This window comes from Sesamum indicum, linkage group LG5 (assembly GCF_000512975.1).
Source record: "Sesamum indicum cultivar Zhongzhi No. 13 linkage group LG5, S_indicum_v1.0, whole genome shotgun sequence".
In the NCBI taxonomy this organism is placed as follows: Eukaryota; Viridiplantae; Streptophyta; class Magnoliopsida; order Lamiales; family Pedaliaceae; genus Sesamum; species Sesamum indicum.
Window position 1 is genome coordinate 15,861,351 of NC_026149.1, and position 22,577 is coordinate 15,883,927.

General features: G+C 38.0%; 2 protein-coding genes and 1 pseudogene across 2 annotated transcripts; all 3 read left to right on the forward strand.

The window, feature by feature from the left end:
- Positions 413–1,780, forward strand: LOC105162667 (anthocyanin 5-aromatic acyltransferase). Its single transcript, XM_011080752.2, has one exon. The coding sequence runs from the start codon at positions 413–415 to the stop codon at positions 1,778–1,780; it is 1,368 nt and encodes a 455-aa protein (XP_011079054.1).
- On the forward strand, positions 11,096–11,905 carry LOC105162787. Its single transcript, XM_011080907.1, has 2 exons — positions 11,096–11,290; positions 11,360–11,905. Exons 1-2 carry the CDS (start codon positions 11,096–11,098, stop codon positions 11,903–11,905), a joined length of 741 nt encoding a protein of 246 aa, XP_011079209.1.
- Positions 12,671–14,683, forward strand: LOC105162788 (annotated as a pseudogene).

The following is a 22,577-nucleotide window of genomic DNA, read 5'->3' on the forward strand; positions in this document are numbered from 1 at the left end:
AGACAGAAATAAATTTTAGTAGTGTTAAATATAATTTCTCAAATTATAAAAAATATATATGTAATTATACTAAATTTCAGAAGAGATGACCGCAATTATACCATTTGGAAATTTCCTCGAGGAAATTATTTAATAATCTACAGAAAAAGAAAATTACAAGAATAGGGTAAGTTTGAAAAAATTGAAAAGGTAGGCAGCACCCTGATTCAAAATTATCATATTCTTGTAATTTTCTTTTTGTTTGCATTATTAAAATAATTTCCCCAATTTCATGGTCAACTTGCCATCTACTTTTCTGTAATTTCCTCCAACAATCTTGTTATAATTCTCCATCAGGATTTTCATAAGTTCCAAACGAATATTTTCAGTATAAGTTTTTCATTTTTCAGTTCTTGTTCCATTCACCATTTCCATGGCAGAAAACCCGCCGGCCGCCGGCGTGCTCGAGCGCTGCGATATCCGGCCGTCGGCGAACACTACGTCGGAGCTAACTCTCTCCCTTCTCCACTTCGACATAACATGGCTATACTTCCACCCAGTCCACCGTCTCCTATTCTTCGATTTCCCTTGTTCCAAGACCGAGTTCCTTGAAACCGTCGTCCCGAAATTGAAAGAATCTCTGCACGAAACTCTCAATCATTTCCTCCCACTCGCCGGAAACATCATCCATCCTCTCAACTCCGGCAGACCCTTTTCACGATTCGAAGACGGAGACTCTGTTACACTCACCATTGCTGAGTGTGACAAGGACTTCGACTACCTCACCGGAAACCACCCCCGTGTGGCTGACGAGTTCTATGCTTGCGTCCCTCAGCTGCCGCCGGCGAAACATACTCCAGACGTCGTCATATTACCTGTCTTAGCTCTCCAAATCACTCTATTTCCAGACCGCGGTGTGTGTTTGGGTATCACCAACCACCACGGTATCGGCGACGCCAGCTCCATCGTCCGATTCATCAAAGCCTGGGCCTCTGTCAACAGATCCAGCGGCGATTCTAAGCTGATAGACGACAAATTGCTCCCATTTTACGACAGAACCTCCGTCGAGGACCCGGAGGGATTAGATTCCATTTACTGGAACTTGATCAAGCAATCCCGCGCCGTCGAATCTCCGCCAATCTCATTCCCTCTCAACAAAATCCGCGGGACTTTCATTCTTAGGAAAGACGATGTGCAGAAGCTGAAGCACTTCGTCCTGGAGAGAAGGCCCGAGATGCACATCACGGCTTTCATAGTCACCTGCGCGCTGGTCTGGGTTTGCCTGGTTAAAGTAGATGGGGCGACGGAGACGCTGGCGGACGACGAGCCCGAGTACTTTTGCTTCGCCGCCGACTGCCGCGGACGGCTGAGCCCTCCGCTGCCGGCGGCGTATTTCGGGAACTGTTTGGGGTTTGTGAAGGCGGAATCAACCCACGGATTGTTGAAAGGAAACGACGGGTTCTTATTCGCGGCTCAGTCCGTTGGGGAAGCTATACACAAGACTGTGAACAACGAGAAGGGAATCCTTGACGGGGCGGAGAATTGGCCGCGCCAATTCGGAAAACTGATCGGAAAACGCCTGTTTGGGGTGGCGGGGTCGCCGAGATTCGATCTCTACGACGTCGATTACGGCTGGGGAAGGCCGATTAAGTTCGAATCAGCTTCGATTGACGCTGATACGTCGATGTCCTTGTGTAAATCCAGGGATTTTGAAGGGGGTTTGGAGATTGGTTTGTCCAGACCGAAAGAGATATTGGATGCCTTTGCAGCCATCTTTACTGAAGCACTTCGAAATCTGTGATTCCGTAATTTCAGGCAGTTTTGTCCTAACTGTTGCAGGATCTATGGAGGCTTTTGAGGTTGCAAAATCTATGCATATTCCTCCTAATCCAAAATTTTCTTGCCAAGCGAGGGATCTTAGTGCCTAAAATTCTTCGATTCCGTTTTTATGTTCGTACACATATTGTATGGATGATTTAAATTTTTATTAGTTTTCATCAAATTTATAGAGAAAGTTCATTTTTTATTTCGATTGAGAGCAATTTCGAGATTATTTAGCTACATTCCAACCATTCTCGATTTTGCTATGTGTTCGATGAGGTTTGAAGAAAACTTTTTATTTTTTTATTTTTCCTAATTTCTTAATAAAACATTTATTTCATACTTTTCAGTTATAAATATATAAATTATTAATGCCATACATAAATATTTTATTTAATTGTAATTGATTTAATATTACATTAAATTAGTAATATTATATGTATATATATATATAGCACACAAATAACAAATGGAGAATTAACTTCATTATTATAAATCAAGTTATCGAATGTTGGCATGTTGGGAGCGATGAAAGAAATAACTGATTAGCCTTTCTAATATAGACATATTTTTTTCTTTTCCAAAAATAATTAAGAAAAACTCATAGTAATCATTTGAGCCAGCCATTTTGAAATTGAACCAGTGACCTCATCGCACATACGGGTCCAATCAATTGGGAGAAAATCAATAGATACCTATTCAAGACCGATTTATCCTTTTTAAACGGAGTATACAAAATTATCGATTTTAATCTTAGACAAAAAATCGATATTGAGGCCTGGATCACGATCGATCCTAATAGGAATTAAAATACTCAGATTCGTAGTAATATTTCTCAAATAATTCCGAAAAAAGTATCAGTACAATCAAGATATCTTATAACACATAGTTAAAACAACAATTATTATTATTTAGCTTTAATAGCAAATAATAACATAAAATTCATAATTATACTACATAAAAATACATTATTTTGACTGATAGAAATAACACAAGATTAAAATGTGTTAATTCGAACTAAAAAGGTAAAGATAATAGTTTTAAAATTTTATTTTTGTGATTATTTTATACATTTATTTAGTGTTATACTATAGCATTTCCATAAGGTTTCCAAGAAGGTTCTAATATTCATTAATTTGAAACATGTATTAGAAGCGGAATTTTAATACATAATTGTACGGTGCAATGTTTTAAAATCCAATTCGAATCGTCGGAATCGCTGATCGAGCTATAAAATAGATCAGGCAAAAGGCAAAAATTAGTGGGAACAAAAAACTGTATTATTTTAAGCAGACCGACCAACTCGATGATTCGACCGTCAAACCGACCAATCCAGTCCTAGGTCATGCGAACCGGTTGGGTCTCGTATTTTAGTTAATTTCTTCCCCTTTCTTTTTATAATTTAAATAATTAGAATAATTAGTGTGTTAAGTCATTAACGTTGGACGCTTATTAGCTTTTTATTATTTTGAAACTTGTATTTTTGGGTGTGGCGTGATTTTTATTATTTGAATTTCTTGTACTTTTATGCTACATTTGTTGTATTAGGCTATTACATATCTATTTTATGTTACTTAATTCTAAGAATATATTATTAAAAATATTAATTGCAAAGAGAAAAATATTTAAAAGATAAAATTTTTAAGTACATTTATATTATTTATCTATTCAAGTTATTTTTATTTATTTTTTGATTCGATCACGATTGAACTAACGATTGAACAAGTAACCCATAATCCACTGAATTTACCGTTTTAATAATCGATCTAGGTTTTAAAACACTGTTATGGAGGTCCACTTTTAATTACTAGTGAATTTAATTATAATTTTTAATTTAAAAAATAAAAATGTCAATGTAGAAGAGTATCATAGAGAATCCCCACCATATTTTCAGAGCAAAGCCAATTCACAAATACTTAGACAAGGGACCCACAGCAAGAGGCAATATCCAAAGCCTTGACAATAACAGTAGATGTAGGGATATCAGTGTCACCCACAGCGAGTAGGGATGGATGGCCAGCACGGAGCTTACAAATTAAGCTTGAGAAGTCCCCTTCAAGTTGGATGGATGGCCTCCCTCTTCGAATTGCAAATTGAATCGCATCCCTGGCTGCTTACGCTTCAGCCAACTCGCCATCCCCGCCCGAGCCAATCGCCAAGACAGCCAGCCCACACACCTGCCTAACGCATCCCGCGCAGCTACCCCAACACCTAACTCCTTCCCCTGCTGAAAAGTAGCCCCGTCAAAATTAACTTTGATGTAGTGTGATGGAGGCGCCTGCCAGTGAGCGGGAGTATGAGAGGAAATCTGGCCCTATGACGCAGTAGATTGGGAGAAAAAGGAGGCTAGAAAGTTGGAAACGAAACAAGTAACCTAATTTGGGGCTAAGCTCTCACCCTCCATTAAGCGACTATTTCTCACCAAATAGCCCAACAAAAACACAACAAGAGAGCCAAATCCCCTGCTTCCAAATGGCGAGAAACATATTGCAACCAAGGGAGAACGCCCTGACCAATACTGAGAGGGAGCCTCGTATGAAAAGGAGAGAGAAAAGATACCTGCCGAGCAAAAGGGTAGAAAGCTAACACGTGCATAGCATCCTCCCTTTCCTCCTGACAGACTGAGCAAACCTCTTGTACACCTGGGATCATGCGACTAAGATTCAAACTCATTGGCAGCCATTCGAACAAGAATGCCAAATGAAGACCTTCACCTTATTAGGGAGTTTGAGCTGCCACACTATGTGCCACTAGGACATTTCCTCCTCCTTGAGGGAGCTAGAACAAGGGCGACCGTTTACGCTGTATGAATTTGTGGGGCCACATTGGTGGAATAAAAAAAGAGATTCCTATATCGAGCAATTTGGCGTAAAACGATCTGAACTATTAAGTATAGACGCCAAAACCAAGATGGGAGCCGACACCAAATTTCATGCCCTAAACTAAGGCCGAAAAACGGTAGATGGAAGGAGCATACCCATATGGACTTGATAGCCTAAGTCTCTAGTGCCATTGACCATTGTTAGATGGTCACCCATGGTGACCTGTTTTCTTGATCAAGGGATCATCGAAAATTACTAATTAAAATGATTTAATTAACAATAGTGTTTGACACTAGCCCAAGTCTAAATGAGAGATGATCCTAAAGAATCACACACAAATCACTGAGAAGGGACGATGAATTTTTTGGAAATTAATTCCATAAATAATTGGATTATTTATAAATGAGAGAGATCCATTGGATGGAGGAGCCTAAGGATAAATTGATAGGATTGATTTATATTGGGCTTACCCTTATTATTTAATAAGTTGAACTTATTAATTAATAAAGACTTATTGGGGTCATGTATTTAATTCGACTAAATATATGATAGGCTTAATTAGGTGTATTTTAATTAAATTGAATTTAATTAAAATTAGTTGGCCTTTGTATTTAATCCTAATAAAATCGGCCAAACACCCCCTAAATTAAGTACATTGGATAATTGTAGGGAAGGAAATAATTGACTAGCAATTCTCACTTTTGGAAAGTGCTATGTTGGTGATTCTTTATTTGGAATAAAGAATATATTGCCTTATAGATAATGGAATAAACTTAGATACATTCTAGTACATTCATACAAGGTATATATATATAATCTAATTAGTTATTTGAAATAATTAATTATTACACAACACAAATATTCTCCTACCCTAGAACAACTCCAATCGGCCGCCCCCTTTCTCTCAAAACACTCTTTGTGAGTTTTCTCCCTTATTCTCTTCTAGCAAAGGGAATTAAGGAATCCCTATTTTTCGGTGTGTTGTGGACGTGTCTTTAAAGGACTTCTACGTTGGAGTCTCGCATGCATAAATCAACAAAAGGAGGTTCGAAGGAAATCAAACAAGAGGTAATCTTTGATTTATGTTTCTTGTACTCCTCGATTTTAATTTCACCAAAAGCCCCATTGTTTTATTGTTTATTAATTAACTACATAGAATGCCCCGTGTTAGAATAGGTGACCAAAAAGCCAATTGGATTGGCGATTTTGAGAACCATTTAGCACTCTTTATGAATGTGATATTATCTTGATGAATGTAATAAGCATTCATTTGTGGAACCATGTGTATGTTGAGCTTACTATTTACATTGAATGGTGTTTTAATGTCGCAACAAATGCTCACAGATCAATTGGATAACCAATGTTGTTGGATGCGCATTGCATGGCAGCTATGAAACCAACTTCTTAGGGTTGGTCTAAAACGTTCCAAGTTGAAGACCTCAAGACTAGGCATCGAGAGTTCGATAGAGACTTGCACTAAGTATTGCATTCATTGAATGAGTACCGTGTTTCTTCGGCGACAATAATGGGATGTCTATGTAATTTTAGTGGATTAGTTGACAAGGTTGTTAAGTGATTGAACTGACTCATGGGAATCGTTATATGGAAGTCTTGGAGGCTTGGTCTATATGACTTGATTTCCCAGCTTCGGAAATATAGAATTAGTCCTTGGGCTTGAGGAATCATGGCAGTCGCATGTATATGATGGCTATATCTTGGATCTGGCGAGAGATGACTGTATCGTCGATGTGGTCATTATATGTCTTGTCCAGTGTAGTCGGAGTATGTAGTAAGCATGGTGGATTACAAGATAGAATTCGTCCCTATCAGTATATGATGGATATATCTCCTATACGCTCTGAGATGGTTGAGACTATCAAAGTTTATGGCCATAGCGATTGGTTGACTAGGACATAGTTCTTTTGTCGATCAATAGAGTAAATGCATCTCAAGTATTCAACATAGTTGCCTGGTCCAGGATGAGAACCGACACCTAATTTTATACCCTAGACTAAGGCCGGAAGATGGTTGACGGAAGGACCATACTTCTGTGGAACTCGAGAGTCTAAATGTTCACGCCAATATTCACCTAGTCTCTAGTACCATGGACCATTGTTAGATGGCCACCCATGGTGACGAGTGTTTTCGAATAATGGTTAGTTAAAAATAATTAACTAAATTAAATTTAATTAATTATTTGTGTTGTACACAATGCCAAAGTCTAGCTTAGGGTGAACCTAAAGAGTCACACACAAGTCATTAAGGAATTGGTGGAATTAATTTGGAATTAATTCTACAAGAAAAAATTAATTTAATTGGATTAAATTAATTCAAGGAGAATATAATAATGATTGGATCATTTATTCAATAATCCATTTGATGAATGACTCAAGAATTAATTAATTGGCCTAATTAATTTTGGGCTTAAATTAATTGAATTAATTTATTAAGTATGGCTGAATTAATTGATTGGATCAATTAATTAGTATTTGAACTTAAATTTATTTAATTGGATTAACTAAATCTTTGAAACTTGTTCGGCTAAAATTAATTTAATTAATTATTATCCAATGGACTTTGATTGGACTTGATTTAATTTGATTAAATCAAACCCGGTGAATACTTGAAGTCCAAGCCCATTTGAGGGAGGTTGGAGAAAGTTAAGAAGGAGTTGAAACTCCTCACCATGATGAACATGATGGAGTGGTTATTTCATCATGGTCGGAGGTTGCATATGTGTGTGCATTGTGCCCTTGGTGGCAAACTTGGTAGTTATTGAATTTTGAATTAATTATATATAATATACAAAACTACACACATATCCAACACAATCATAACATGAAATTTGCTCTCTTTTCTCTCCAAAGATGTTCTTCTTTTTGTTCTATATTTTATTGCATTCAAGTTAGAACATAGAACAATCCGAAAGCACTAAAGAATAGTGTTAGTTTGGAGTTATTTTTTTTCTTATTCTTTGTTCCATCTAGCAATAGAATAAAAATTATATCTATTCCTTAGTGTGGTGTGGACAAATTAGAGGGGTTCTAGTTTAGATCTTAAAGTGAACGGGAGAACGTAAAGGGAACAACGCACGTTGCTGATCAACTATAGAAACAAAAAGGTAAAGTTTCATGTTTTGTTTCTATGCTTTTTGTTTCATTCTCTTGCCACTTGTCTAGCATGTTTATACATTTATTATTATGCTTTTGACAAACACCAAACGCCTGGAAATTTCAAAGGGAACACTCCTTTGAACTGTTTTAAATAATTTTTATATTTCACGCTCTTGCCGCGTTCCCAAGCCATACCCATTTTTTCACCCAGAAACTCCAAGGGTACACCCCTTGGAACCATGGTCTTATTGTGTTAGATTTTTAATTTATGTATTTTAATCACCGCTTCCACTTGTGCATTCCAGTGACCGATCCACTGGTACCTTTCAAGTGGTTTCAGAGCCCGGTTTAATGTGGGTCTGATAACTCGCGAATTATCACGATTTTATAGTGATTTAATCTTCCTTTTTAAGTCAAAACATTCCTAATCATGTGATTTTATTGCATATTCAGCAAAAGGGAAGATATGAGATAAAGATGGCAAAAATCAAGCTAAAACCAGAATTGAACGCATTAAAAAGAAAAATGGAGATTACAAGGCAATTTCTGCGGGATTGACTCAATGTGCCCACGCTTAGTGATTTGGTCAACATGGATGAAGAAAGGAAAGGAGTGATTTCCGTAAGAGAATAAAAAGGAATGATGTGCTTAGATTTGGAAAGGATTCCTTAACACATGTTATTTGTGATTTATTTACCTTTTTAGAATTAATTATGTACTTATCTCCCGCGTCTAGATTCGTAGGACACCTTTATTATAAATAGGGGGTCTCTTCATTTGAAGGTTGTTCGTTGTTCGTTGAAACTCGATAGAATACTTTATTTTCAATAGCTTATTTCATCCTCTCTATTTTAGTTTTAATTTATAACCGGAGTTAATGGAATTCCACTTTTTAGTGTATTCTTCCATTAATATGTCCGGCTAAATTTTTTATTTTCTGGTTAAGGTATGGTGATTGATTGATTCGTAATATGATGTGAGATCTAATTTGCTCCTTTTACACTTGTTAAATGAATGTTCATGCTATTTTCAGTGCTTTAGTTACAAACATCTGATTTATGAATGATTCGGCCGGTTGTTCATTATCAAGAAGGTTTGCTTAGCTAATTGAACTTTATAAATTCGTATAATTGTTTATTTAGTTCAATGCTTAGTAGAAACGTAGCATGATTAATTATGTCATAGTAATTAGTTATGTTGTGTTGAACGAATGATCTAGTTTAAACGAATTATCCTCGTACGAGTTTGTTGATTAGAATCAGGCCTTTCTAATTCTTAATGCTGTTAATAGATTAAATCTTGCGCTATTAATTAGGGATCTAGCCAACTGTCGTACCTTGACTGACAAAAAGGTAAGAAAATGTAAGGTGTTAGGTCGTACCAGCACCATAACTGGTTTATTTGTTTATACATGTGCTATTTTTGAATCAATGATCAACTAGCAAGAATCAAGCATGATCCTAGCCTTAACTGGAAAATCTCTCTCTCGTATCTTCGTCAACTAATTTCAATTGTTTTCAAGTTTATTTAGTTTTGAATTATTTCTTTTTATCATCAACCTCCCCCCATTATTTTCTTTTTCTTGAAGAAATCAACTTAAAACTAGCCCCTGTGGAATCGACCCTACTCCCACTTTCACAAGTATTATAGGAATTATTTTAGGTAATCTCGACACCTACCAAACTGTTAATGCTAAGGTTTTCTCGTACAGGTAAATTGGAATATGATCCCGAAATCGAGAAGACCGCACGAAGACTTCGTTGGGAGACTAAGCAACAATCGGAAGGAACATCTGCTCCCTACAAAGATAGAAAAGACATAACCTTGGAATTGGAGGAGTCCTCAAGCAAATCCGGAGAAGAAATAATCGCTTTGATTCCTAGAAGATCAATCAAGGATATGACATCGTCCGATGTGAACCAACAGCCACTGTGTATTGAGTACCTAAACTTGGAGGTAAACTTTGAACTGAAATCTAGATTGATTCATTTACTTCCCACCTTCCGTGGTCTCGCAGGTGAAGATCCACACAAGCATCTGAAGAAATTCCATGTGGTATGCTCCGGAATGTGACCATAAGGCATAAGCGAGGAACAAGTCAAACTGAGAGCATTCCCTTTCTCTCTTGCGGATCAAGCGAAGGATTGGCTGTACTTTCTACCTTCATGATCCATTACAACATGGAATGATCTCAAGAGGAAAGTTTCTTGAGAAATATTTCCCTATCTCAAGAGCCACAACGATCCGGAAGGAGATCAGTAGGATTCATCAATTCGCAGGAGAGTCTTCTCGAATATTAGGGAAGATTCAATCAACTAGTGAAAAGTTGCCTCCATCATCAGATCCCAGACCACCTATTGATCCAATACTTCTACAAAGGTCTATCAAGCATGGATAAAAAATTGATAGACGCGACAAGTGGAGGAGCACTGTTAAAAACACCTACCGAAGCACGTAACAGTTTGGGGTTAGATACGACGGTCCAACAAGGAGAAGTAATGAGGTAAGTAATCTTGAAGATCGTTTAAATAAAATCACATCCCTTGTTGAAAAGTTGTTGTAGACAAACATCAACAAGTCAAAGCATGTGATACTTGCGCTTTAACGGGGCATGGCACCAACATGTGCCCAACTCTTCAAGAGTCAACCACCGAGCATGCCGATGTCGTAGGAGGATTCACTGGACAACAACAGAGAAGATATGATCCCTTCTTCAACACATACAACCTCGGATGGAGGGATCATCCGAATCTGAGTTACGGTAACCAACACCAAAATTTTCAAAAACCCCAATACAGGCCACCACCTCCCCAACCTAATCCACACCTAGTCCATCTCTCAAAGACATGAATAAAGCACTAGTGACCAATACACAACAATTCCAACAACAGACCTAGACTAGCATTTAAAATCTAGAATCTCAAATCAGCCAACTGGCATCGTCTGTTAGCAAACTAGAATCTCAAGGTAAGCTACCTTCTCAATCTGTCATTAACCCTAGACAAATGCTAGTGCTACTGTGCTTCGTAGTGGAAAGGAATTGCAGGAAAATGTGAATGAAGATGGCACTAAACGTGGGCACGCTGTGAAAAGAAAGCCGAAAAAAGAAATCGAGGTCCAACAAGAAGAAGCTAAATCCGAAGAGGACCATCCGAAGCCTTTGTAACTAGACCGCCCTTCCCAGAAAGATTCACTAAAGCAAAGAAGGAAGAGGAAGGAAAAGAGATTTTTGAGACGTTTCGCAAATTGGAGATAAACATCCCTTTACTCGATGCCATCAAGCAAATACCCTGTTATGCGAAATTCCTCAAATAATTGTGCACTAGCAAAGAAAAACTCAAAGGCAATGAATGGGTAAGTATGGGGGAGAATGTTTCTGCAATTCTCCAACGGAAACTAGCCCCAAAATGCAAGGATCTAGGTACGTTTTCTATACCTTGTAAAATTGGTGTGATTGGAATAAAGAGGGCAATGTGTGACCTTGGAGCTTCTATAAATGTTATGCCCCTCACCATTTTTGAGTCCTTCAATGTTGGTCCCTTAAAGGAAACAGAGGTAGTCATCCAACTTGCAGAACGCTCTGTAGTCTACCCGGAAGGAGTCTTCTAAGATGTTCTAGTACAGGTAAATGAATTAGCATTTCTCGCCGAGTTTTACGTGTTGGATATGAGGGAGGACAACTGCCCCAATTCCACATCAATCCTGCTAGGAAGACCGTTCCTCAAGACAGCTAGAACAAAAATTAATGTGCATAGTGGAAGTCTCACCATTGAATTCGACGGTGAAATCATAAGATTCAACATTTATGAATCCATGAGGTATCCGACTGATTTACCTACCGCTTTTCTTGTAGATATTTTTGACCCTCTCATGCAGGATTCCACAACAATTAACGATGAGGACCATGTGAAGTACAGATTGGAAGAAAGCCTCACGTTAGAGAAAGCAAAAATTTTGGAAGAAAACATGATCATAGATCCGAACATCGGTGACACCGTCCATGAACTCGGAGCTCATGAAACTTTACCTCCCAATGTTGCTTTCATTGAATTACCTTATTCTCACACCAAAATTGTTCCCTCTATATTGCAGGCGCCCACATTGGAATTGAAGGAGTTGACAAACACCTTAAGTATGCCATCTTGGGGGAGAACAAAATATTACCGATAATAATTTCAAGCAAGCTCACTAATCTTGAGGAAGAAAAACTGATCCGAGTGCTTTGCGAGTTTCGAGAAGCCATTGGGTGGACTATCGCCTACATTAAAGGTTTAATTCCTTCGACTTGCATGAATAGAATACTATAAGAGGAAGGCACTAAACCTTCGAGGGAAACCCAACGCCGACTGAACCCTTTGATGATGGAATTGGTAAAGAAGGAGATCTTGAAACTCCTCGATGCAGGTATGATATTTCCAATTTCTGATAGCGAATGGGTAAGTCCGACTCAAGTAAAGCCTAAGAAAACAGGTATCACTGTAGTCGAAAATTATGTTGGAAACTTAGTACCTACACGTGTTCAAAATGGGTAGCGAGTTTGTATTGACTATAGAAAGCTTAATGCCGCCACTAGGAAAGATCATTTTCCACTCTCATTTATAGATCAAATGGTAGAGAGGTTAGCATGTTGATCTCATATGGATATTCAGGTTTCCATCAAATTCCAGTGGCGCTGGAAGATCAAGATAAAGCAACATTCACATGCCCATTCAGAAGTTTCGTCTATAGAAGAATGCCCTTTGGTCTATGCAACGCACCCGCTACCTTCCAAAGATGTATGATTAGAAAAATTTATTGAACAATTTATTGAAGTTCTCATGGACGATTTTACTGTTTATGGAAACTCATTTGAAGATTGTTTGGAAAAATTGATTAAAGTACTTGAAAGGTGCATAGAAAAAAACCTCGTTCTAAATTATGAAAAAGTGCTATTTCATGGTAGATCAAGGTCTAATTCTAGGGCATATCGTGTCTTCTAGGGGGATAGAAGTAGATAGGTCTAAAGTAGATGTCATAAAATCCTTGCCTTACCCCGCCAGTGTGCGGGAGATTCATTCTTTTCTTGGACATGCAGGGTTCGATGATTTATAAAGGACTTCTTGAAGATCGCTCAACCATTGTGTGCGCTGCTGTAGAAAGACTAAAATTTTGAGTTTGATGAGGCTTGTGCGAAAACCTTTGACAAGTTAAAGGACTCCCTAACATCAGCACCAATGATTCGTCCCCCTGACTGGAACCATCCTTTTGAGATAATGTGTGACGCCAGTAATCACGCCATCGGGGCTGTCCTAGGCCAAAAGATAGAAAAAGATCTGCACGTGATATACTATGCCTCACAGATGTTGGACAGCGCTCAAAGAAACTACACAAGAACGGAAAAGAACTTTTGGCTGTTGTTTTTTGCTTTAGAAAAATTTCGCCATTATTTACTTGGAACTAAAGTTGTTGTGTATTTTGATCATGCAACATTAAGATACCTGTTGTCAAAGAAAGATGCAAAACCACGACTGATAAGATGGATACTGCTGCTGCAAGAATTTAATCTAACGATTAAAGACAAGAAAGGAGCGGAAAACCTCGTGGCAGACCATCTTAGTCGATTGGTCACTGACGAAAACCCACCACCTCTGTATGAGGAGTTCCCGAACGAACATCTTCACACCATTCAAGGAATCACCCCATGGTACACTGATATAATCAATTTCTTAGCTACCGGAATTCTGTCACGGGATTTGACTAGAGCAAGGAAAGACAATCAAAAGCGACGCCAAACACTATGTGTGGGATGAACTTTACTTATGGAAATTTTGTTCGGATCAAATCATTTGAAGGTGCGTGCCTGAAACTGAAATCCCCTCCATTCTTGAGTTTTGTCATTGATATGCATTTGGAGGTCATTTTAGGCATAAAAGACAGCACGAAAAGTGCTAGAATGCGGCTTGTTTTGGCCAAGTATGTTCAAAGATGCATATCTATTTTGTAAATCATGTGAAAATTGCCAAAAAGCAGGGAACCTTGGCCATCGTGATCAAATGCCCCTTTTCCCGATACTTGTGGGGTGAAGTATTTGATGTGTGGGGAATCGACTTTATGGGACCCTTCCCATCTTCTTTTGGCAAGACTTACATCATCTTAGGAGTAGATTATGTGTCCAAATGGGTAGAAGCAAAGGCCACTCGAGCCGATGATGCTAAAACTGTTGTGGAATTTGTCAAGGCTAATATTTTCTCTAGGTTTGGTATGCCAAGAGCAATCATAAGCGACCGAGGGACACATTTTTGCAATAAGGTGGTCGAGGCATTGTTCAAGAAATATAATATCACGAATCTCGACATGAATGGTCAAGAGGAAGTCTCCAATCGAGAGATCAAATCCGTACTCGAGAAAATGGTGAATCCTAACCAAAAGGATTAGAGTATATGCTTGGATGATGTTTTGGGCTTATTGTACAGCGAACAAGACCCCATAGGTATGTCTCCATATCGTTTGGTTTATGGTAAATCTTGTCACCTTCCTGTCGAACTTGAGCATAGGGCATATAGGGCAATCAAGCAATTCAATTTGGCAATGGATGAAGCGGGAGGGCAAAGAATGTTGCAAATACAAGAACTCGAGGAATTACGGAATGATGCTTATGAGAATTCAAAAATCTACAAGAAAACAGCCAAAGCATTCCATTATCGCACCATTTCTTGGAAAGAATTCGTTGTTGGGCAAAAAGTTCTCCTCTTTCATTCTAAGCACAAGTTGTTTCCAGGTAAGTTGCGTTCTTGATGGATAGGACCTTTTGTTGTTACTAACATTTTCCCTCATGGCGCAGTCGAAATAAAGAGTCACACAACTCATAAGGTGTTCAAGGTGAATGGACATCGGCTCAAGCCTATCGACGAGGATTTTCAAGCACCAACAATTGAGAAAATTCAACTTGTGGAGCCCACCTTCACCTAAATACACCTCTCTCAGTCTAGCCAAAGACGTTAAAGAAAGGCGCACCCATGAAATTTCTATCCTTTTCTTTTCTCTTTCATTTGATTTTAGTTTTAGTGTTTTTATTCAAGTTTTGCGATGGGTGCCCATGCTTAATAAAGCATCCAAATCTGTTTAGAAGGCCAAACCGGACAGATTTGCTGATTTCATTAAGTGTGCCCACGCTTAAAGGGTCTTCCTAATCTGTTTAGCTCACTTCACCAAAACAGATTTGAAGATCCCATTAAGCGTGCCCACGCTTAGTTGAACTTTGTAGGCTGTTAATCACTTCACCAACTTTCATTTACTATCCTTTTTTATTTATTTATAATAAAAAGAATAAAAAGATCGAAAAAATCATTAAAAAAGGAAAATATGTCAAAATCTTTCAGCTATTTTGACCAAGATTTTCTCACTTTTTCTCTCAGCTCCTCAACAACAACTTTAAATCTGCCAAGATCTCTCTCTCGCTCGACTTCGCCGTCCCAACTCCGACCAGCCACCAGTTACCGTCAACTCCATGCCAGAGATCTGCCACCACTGCCTCATATCCGTCATTGCGCCGCCGTCTCCCGTATCCCAAAGCCGGCTACTGTTACTCGTTCCCACGCATCATGCAACCCAGCCACTATTCCACTTCGCTGAGCACGACCCAGGTTTGCCGTTCGCCAGTCGCCGCCGCTCTCACACCGTCGTATCATCCAGCCTAGCGCCGCTGTCTTCTGTTTCTCGCCTCCCACGCGACGCACAATCACCAATTCACCCCCTTCATCTCTCAGTCCGCCGTTCTCTCTACATCCAAGCCACCGTCACATTTTTTCCCCTGTCGTCGTCGTCAGTCCAAACAACCTCAATTTCTCTCTCGCCAGACAACAGTCCAGCCTCATCGTCGCTGCTTCACCATCACCCTTTGTCTCTGAAACCACCGTTGCTCTCCGTAGCTGTTTCTTTAGCCGAAACCCATCTCCGTCGTCACTGACTCACTTGCTGCACTTTCGTTCGCGACGCCACCAAACCCATCTCCAACCTCACAGTCTCTGTTCCACTCCTCCGCCGTCGTCGCTGTTTGTTCCAAAGTTATCTCTGTGGTGCACGGTTTTTCTCCTCTTTCTATCTATATCGTCTTCTTTTTTTTTCCTTTTAATTCTACTTGTTTTATTTTCTCCTCAGTTAATTTAGGATGAGTAGCCAAAAAAGAAGCCGAGAAGAAGGGTCCTCTTCCAGATTGGGACCCCGTTCCCGTGGCACACGCTGCGCAAGCGTATTTCCACCATCATCAAAAGATTGGCGGGAACCTCAGATTCACTACCCTTACGGAAATATACACTACTCAACACTCGTAATATTCTGCCAAAATAGTGCACAATGATACTTTATGTAGTTTGCATGCTATTGAGAGTAGTAAGTTGCTGATTGAGAATATTGATTGGCAATGTTTCTTTAATTGCACTGAGCATGCTTATATTGAACTCACGAGAGAATTCTACACGACCTATGAATTTACTACTCCATCATCACTCACGTTAGACACGCTAGGAGTAGTTAAATTTCATTTGATGCGACGTCACTTTTCTATGTCTTTAATTGAGTTCAATACAGCACTGGGTTTTACAACTACTGTACATGCACATACTCACAAGTACATTAATTCTTTATGTGATTACCATGAGGATTTTAATCCTATCAAAAAATTGCGTAAACTGTCTACTAATCCACTTGCCTATCATCCCAGTAGATCGAAAAGCCATTACTCGAAAAACCCAGTGCTCAAGTATGTTCACCGTTTCCTAGCTTTAAATTTTTCAGTCGTAGAGATACATCTGGAATTTGCTCTAAAGCTAAATTATTTTTTTTGTGGTGTATGTTACACGGAATTAAAGTTAATCTTGGATTTTGGCTGGCTACGTAATTTCAATCATCTCTTAACCGAAATCGTACTTTAATTCTTGGTTTGTACATTACTTTAATTGCAATAAATCTTGGTGTTGTTCGCCCTTCTCTCCATAACCTCCATATTGCTTGTGAAGTGGAACCATTGGACATGGCTAGTTTAGCACGGATGGGCCTTGTCGCTAGGAATGCTAGTCTTTTTCAGTTTGTGGATGCAGGACGACCGCCCACCGGAGATACGCCCTCCACTTCAAGACCACCTCACAGCAATGACCCATACGAGGACGTAGACACCAAGAAGGAAGAAAGCGATGATGGAGATGATGAGGATGAGAATGAAGAAACTGATGAGGATGAGGATGAAGAATATGATGAGGAAGGAGAAGCAAACAAGGAAGCAACAGAGCAACGGGAGGAAACCAACACGGCTAAACCACAACCGCCACCGAATCCACAACAAACAACCTTGGATGACATAGCTCGAAAAATCGCTCGCATTGAAACCAATTTGATGCGCTTGTTTGAACACATCGGGCTAACACCAAGGCAACCACCCACACCATGAGCTCTTCATAGCATGCACTCAGGGATGTTTCCTTAAACTCTCTCATATTATTTTTTTCTTGAGATGCATGTCATGGTCCACATTGAGGGCAATGTGGATTTTAAGTGTGGGGGTATTTTTGTTGAGCATGCTTGTTGAATTGGGTGTTGTTGGTTGCTTGTTGAAAATCATGGTTGTTCTCGTTGGTCGTTGAACGTGGTTGTTGAAATTGCTTGAAAAGAAATTTTTGTGCTTGATTCTTGAAGGAAATGTGCTTGATCAAAACTTTTGAGGAATGAGCCTAGTGGAAATTTTTCCTTTTCTTTTTCACGTGGAATTTTTTTTTTGGCAAATTTGTGGAAAACTTTGGCATGATAAAACCCTTTCAATTTTGGACGACTCTTGACTTGATGGTGTTATGTTTATTGTTTGAGGATAATTCACAAGTTGAAAACTTATTTTTATTAAAATAACTTGAGTTAAAATCTTTTGATATAGGATTAGTGGACTAAAACATACCTCGTAAGATTTTGAGCTTGATATATCCAAAAAAAAAAAAATAAATTCATTATTTCTTGAGAGAATAACACTTCTATGGTTTGTCTTCCTAGAACTTGCCTTGAACTACATCGAGGTCAGAGAAATGTGTATTTATTTGAATATGATAAAGGCATTAGAAACTACTTTTGGCCTTTCTTAACCACCAAACACATTTCAACTTTAGAGAACCCCTTTCAGCTTTTTTGACCTATTTTGTTGAATAACCCATCATATGCGTACCTATCCTATCGTTTGTTTAAAACATTGATTTTGACCCTTTCAAGAACTATTAGAGCATCAAGGGAAATGGGTATATGTTAAAAAAGAATAAGTTCTCAAAATAGGGGATTGACGTTTGTGATTTATGTGCTTAAAAGATATATCTTGAAATGAGTGGAGGGGTTCCAAAATTGTGTTCTTCTTTACTTTGTGGGAGCCGATATCAATTTTCTTGTTCTATGCCTATCACGAAAAAAAAAATGGAGAGGAGAAAAAGAAAAAGAAAAAAAAAGGGGAAAACCCAAGTGACAAAAAAGAGAAAAAAAAAGAAAGCAATTTTCTTGCCACCCAAAAAAAAAAAAAGAAAAATAGAAAAGAAAAAGAGAAGAAAAAAAAAGTATGATCTCTCCAAAAGAAATAAGAAAGGCATAGTTCAAGGAATTGTCGAAAAATCTTGAAGGTAGATGAGTAAACTTTGAGAGCTTCGTATTATTGTTCACTCATTTTTTTGGTACTTTAATTAGTTTCTTGGAATTTAACCTCGTTATACTTTTATCCTACCCCAAACCAAAGTCCTACTACAACCAAAATCAAAGACCTTTTGAACCATGTATGTGCATATTTCAAAGTGGTGGAGATGTGGTGTATAGGCAAGTCTATGGTGAAATATTATCGTAGTAAGTGTCGGGAGATACACTTGATCCATATATACACTTGAGAGAATGGAAAGCAAAGAGAAAACTAGTTCACTAGTTTTATACAATTAGTTTTGATAATAGTCATTACGTGAAAACTTGTTTGATACATGTTGAATTATCTTTTTCACAAAGTAGGTCATTTACTTTGCACATGATTACAATTTGCCTTGAGTAGTTTGAAATTTGGAGCGAGTTTTTGAATGCATCTTGATTTTGCTTGAGGACAAGCAAAAAGGTAAGTTGGGTGTATTTGATAACTCCGCAAATTGTCATGATTTTATAGTGATTTAATCTTCTTTTTAAGCCAAAACATTCCTAATCATATGATTTTATTGCATATTTAGCTAAAAAGGGAAGTTATGAGATAAAGATGATAAAAATCAAGCTAAAATCGGAATTGAAGGCATCAAAAAGGTAAAAGAAGATTACAAGGCAATTTATGTGGGATTGATTGAACGTGCCCACGCTTAGTGATTTGGTCAACACGGATGAAGAAAGAAAATGGGTGATTTTCACAAGAGAAAAAAGAGGAATGATTTGATTAGATTTGGAAAGGATTCCTTAAAACATGTTATTTGTGATTTATTTACCTTTTTAGAATTAATTATGTACTTATCCCCCCTACGTCTAGATTCGTAGGAGACTTTTATTATAAATAGGGGGGGTCTCTACATTTTGAGGTTGTTCGTTGAAACTCGATAGAATACTTTATTTTCATTAGCTTATTTCACCATCTCTCTTTTAGTTTTAATTTATAATTGGAGTTAACAGAATTCCACTTTTTAGTGTGTTCTTCCATTAACATGTCCGACTAAATTCCTTATTTTCTGGTTAAGGTATGGTGATTGCTTGATTTGTAATATGCTGTGAGATCTAATCTGTTCCTTTTACACTTATTAAATGAATATTCATGTTATTCTCTGTGCTTTAGTTACAAACATCTTATTTATGAATGATTCGGCCAGTTGTTCATTATCAAGAAGGTTTGCTTAGCTAATTGGACTTTATAAATTCGTGTAATTGTTTATTTAGTTCAATGCTTAGTAGCAACGTAGCATGATTAATTATATCATAATAATTAGTTATGTTATATGGAAAGCATGATCGAGTTTAAACGAATTATCCTCGTAGGAGTTTGTTGATTAGAATCAGGCCTTTTTAACTCTTAATGTTGTTAATGGATTAAATCTTGTGGACGTTCCCAGGGTTGTCTGTTAATTAGGGATTTAGCCAACGATCGTACCTTGGCTGACGAAAAGGTAAGGAAAGGTAAGGTGTTAGGTCGTACCAGCACCATAACTGATTTATTTGTTTATACATGTGCTATTTTTGCATCAATGATCAACTCGCAAGAATCAAGTATGATCCTAGCCTTAACCGAAAAATCTCTCTCTCGTATCTTCCTCAGCTAATTTCAATTGTTTTCTAGTTTATTTAGTTTTCAATTATTTCTTTTATCATCAATATTCCCCCATTATTTTCTTTTTCTTAAAGAAACAACTTAAAACCAGTCCCTGTGGAATCGATCCTACTCCCACTTTCATAGGTGTTGTAGGAATTATTTTTGATGATCTCGACACCCACCAGGGTCTATGATTTTATATGAATAAGCATGATAACGTGATTTTTTTATTGCTATTGAAGCATGTTGTTTATTTTGCTTATTCTTGGATAATTATATGAGAAAATTTACTTGTTTAATTTTTGTAATTTTGGGATGATTTAAGTATTTTAAAAAAATTGGAGTGTTTGTTAAAATGCTTAGTTTTGCTTTGAGTTTATGTTGTAGAAATACAAAATAAAATTGGTATTGTAGCGGTGCACGACGTGCGGGTGACCGAGAGCCTGCGCGCAGCCTGGCCAGCGCGTGCTGGAAAGCAGTGCGCGGGCGTGGGCGCACACTACGCAGATCCTGCGTGAGGCGATCTGCGCACAGGCAGTGCGGTCGCTGGGCTGCTGTTGTGACTGACGACGGACTGCTAGGTCGTTTGTTGCAGTTTCTTTCAAAAAATTAGATTTTCTGATTTCTACATATTTTCTTAAAGATATTTATTTTGGATAAAATTGGATTTTTTATAGAATTAAATTGCTTTAATTAATTTGTTTTGTTTGTTTGCATCGGATCTATGGACTTTGTCAACTTTTTAAATTTCAGATTTTAAGCTTTTTGGTTTCAGCATAAAATGTTAGAATAGGTGACCTGAAAGCCAATTGGATTACCATGCTTGTAATCTATTCTGATGACAACTCAATTTGTATAATATTATTAAGTGAATAAAATGAGTATTTGCTATTGGCATTTCATTTGTTGTGCTTATTACATTTATGTTTGAGTTTTTGTCAAGCATCACAACAAAGCCCACAGACCACCTTGAACAACCGTGCAACAGTTGGACTGCGCATTGGATGGCGATCATGAAACCAATTATTTAGGGTTGAGTCTGAAACGTTTCAATTCGAGGACCACGAAAATGGGCATCGAAGTGTCCTATGGAAACTTGCATTAAGAGTCTCATACATTTGATGAGTACCGTGTTTAATCAGCGATAGAAGTTGGACGTCTATGCGATCTTAATGGGTCGATTGAGTAGGTGTCGAATCGACTGAACTGACTCGCGGGTATCGTCATATGAAAGGCTTAGAGGCTTGCTCGGCATGACTTGAGTCCCCAACTCCGATAGTATAGGAGTAGTCTTTAGACTTGAGGAATCACGGCAGTCACGTGCATGCGATGACTGTATCTTAGATTTGTGCGAGAGGTGATCGTGTCTCAGACATGATCATTTATGTCTTGTCTAGTGCATTCAAAATATGTAGCAAGAACAGTGAGTTGAGAGAAGAGGATCCGTCCCCTGTCAAAACGTGACAGAGGTATCTCTTATGCACTTGGAGATGCATCTACGCTCTATAAAGCTATGCCACAATTATTGGTGGAATAGGAAGAGGAGCTTCCTATGTCGAACAATTTGGCATAACGCAATCTCAAGTATTAAGCATGGACGCCTAGTCCAGGATGAGAACCGATGCTCAATTCCATGCCCTAGACTAAAGCGAGGAGGTTGTAGATTGAAGAGCCATACCCGTATGGACTCGAGAGCCATACCCGTATGGACTCGAGAGCCTAAAAGTTCACAAAAATTTTCGCCTAGTCGTTTGTGCCATGGACCATTGCTAGACGGTCACTCATGGTGAGAGGCTTTCTTGATCAAGGGTTGATAAAGAATTATTAACTATATTGAATTTAATTAATAATAATGTTGGACACTAGCCCAAGTGTAGTTGAAAGGTGAACCTAAAGAGTCACACATAAATCACCGAGAAGAGGCGAGGAATCAATTGGGAATTAATTCCATAAGTAATTCGATTACTTATATATGAGAGGGATCCATTGGATGGACAAACCCAATGATAAATTGATTGAATTAATTATGTTGGGGTTGCCCTTATTATTTAATAAAGACTTATTGGGTTCATATATTTATTTAGATTAGATGTATGATAAATTTAATTAAGTGGATTTTAATTAAATTAAATTTAATTAATTGAGCCTGGTATTTTAATTAATTAAATCTGCTCAAGCCCATTAGTTAAGTTGGTGGAAATGATTGGAAAAGAAAATTATTAATTAACAAAATTATTTTTGAAAAATTCCATGTTAGTCATCCTTTATTTGGAATAAAGGAATATTAATAAACTTAGACATGTTTGAATGCATCCATTCAAGGTATGTATATCTGTATTAGTTATTTAGAATAACTAATGAATGAATGAATACACAAAAATAATTTTCTCTCCTCCCAATCATTCCACTTTGCGGAACCCCCCTTTTGTGCACACTTGGTGTGCTCTACTCCTTAGTTCTTTTCTAGCAAATTGAATTGAGGAATCCCAACTTTCGGTATGGTGTGAACGCGACTTTAGAGGATCTCGACATCCAGGCCTTAGGTGAACGAACCAATGAAGGAGGTTCGAAATAAATCAAGAA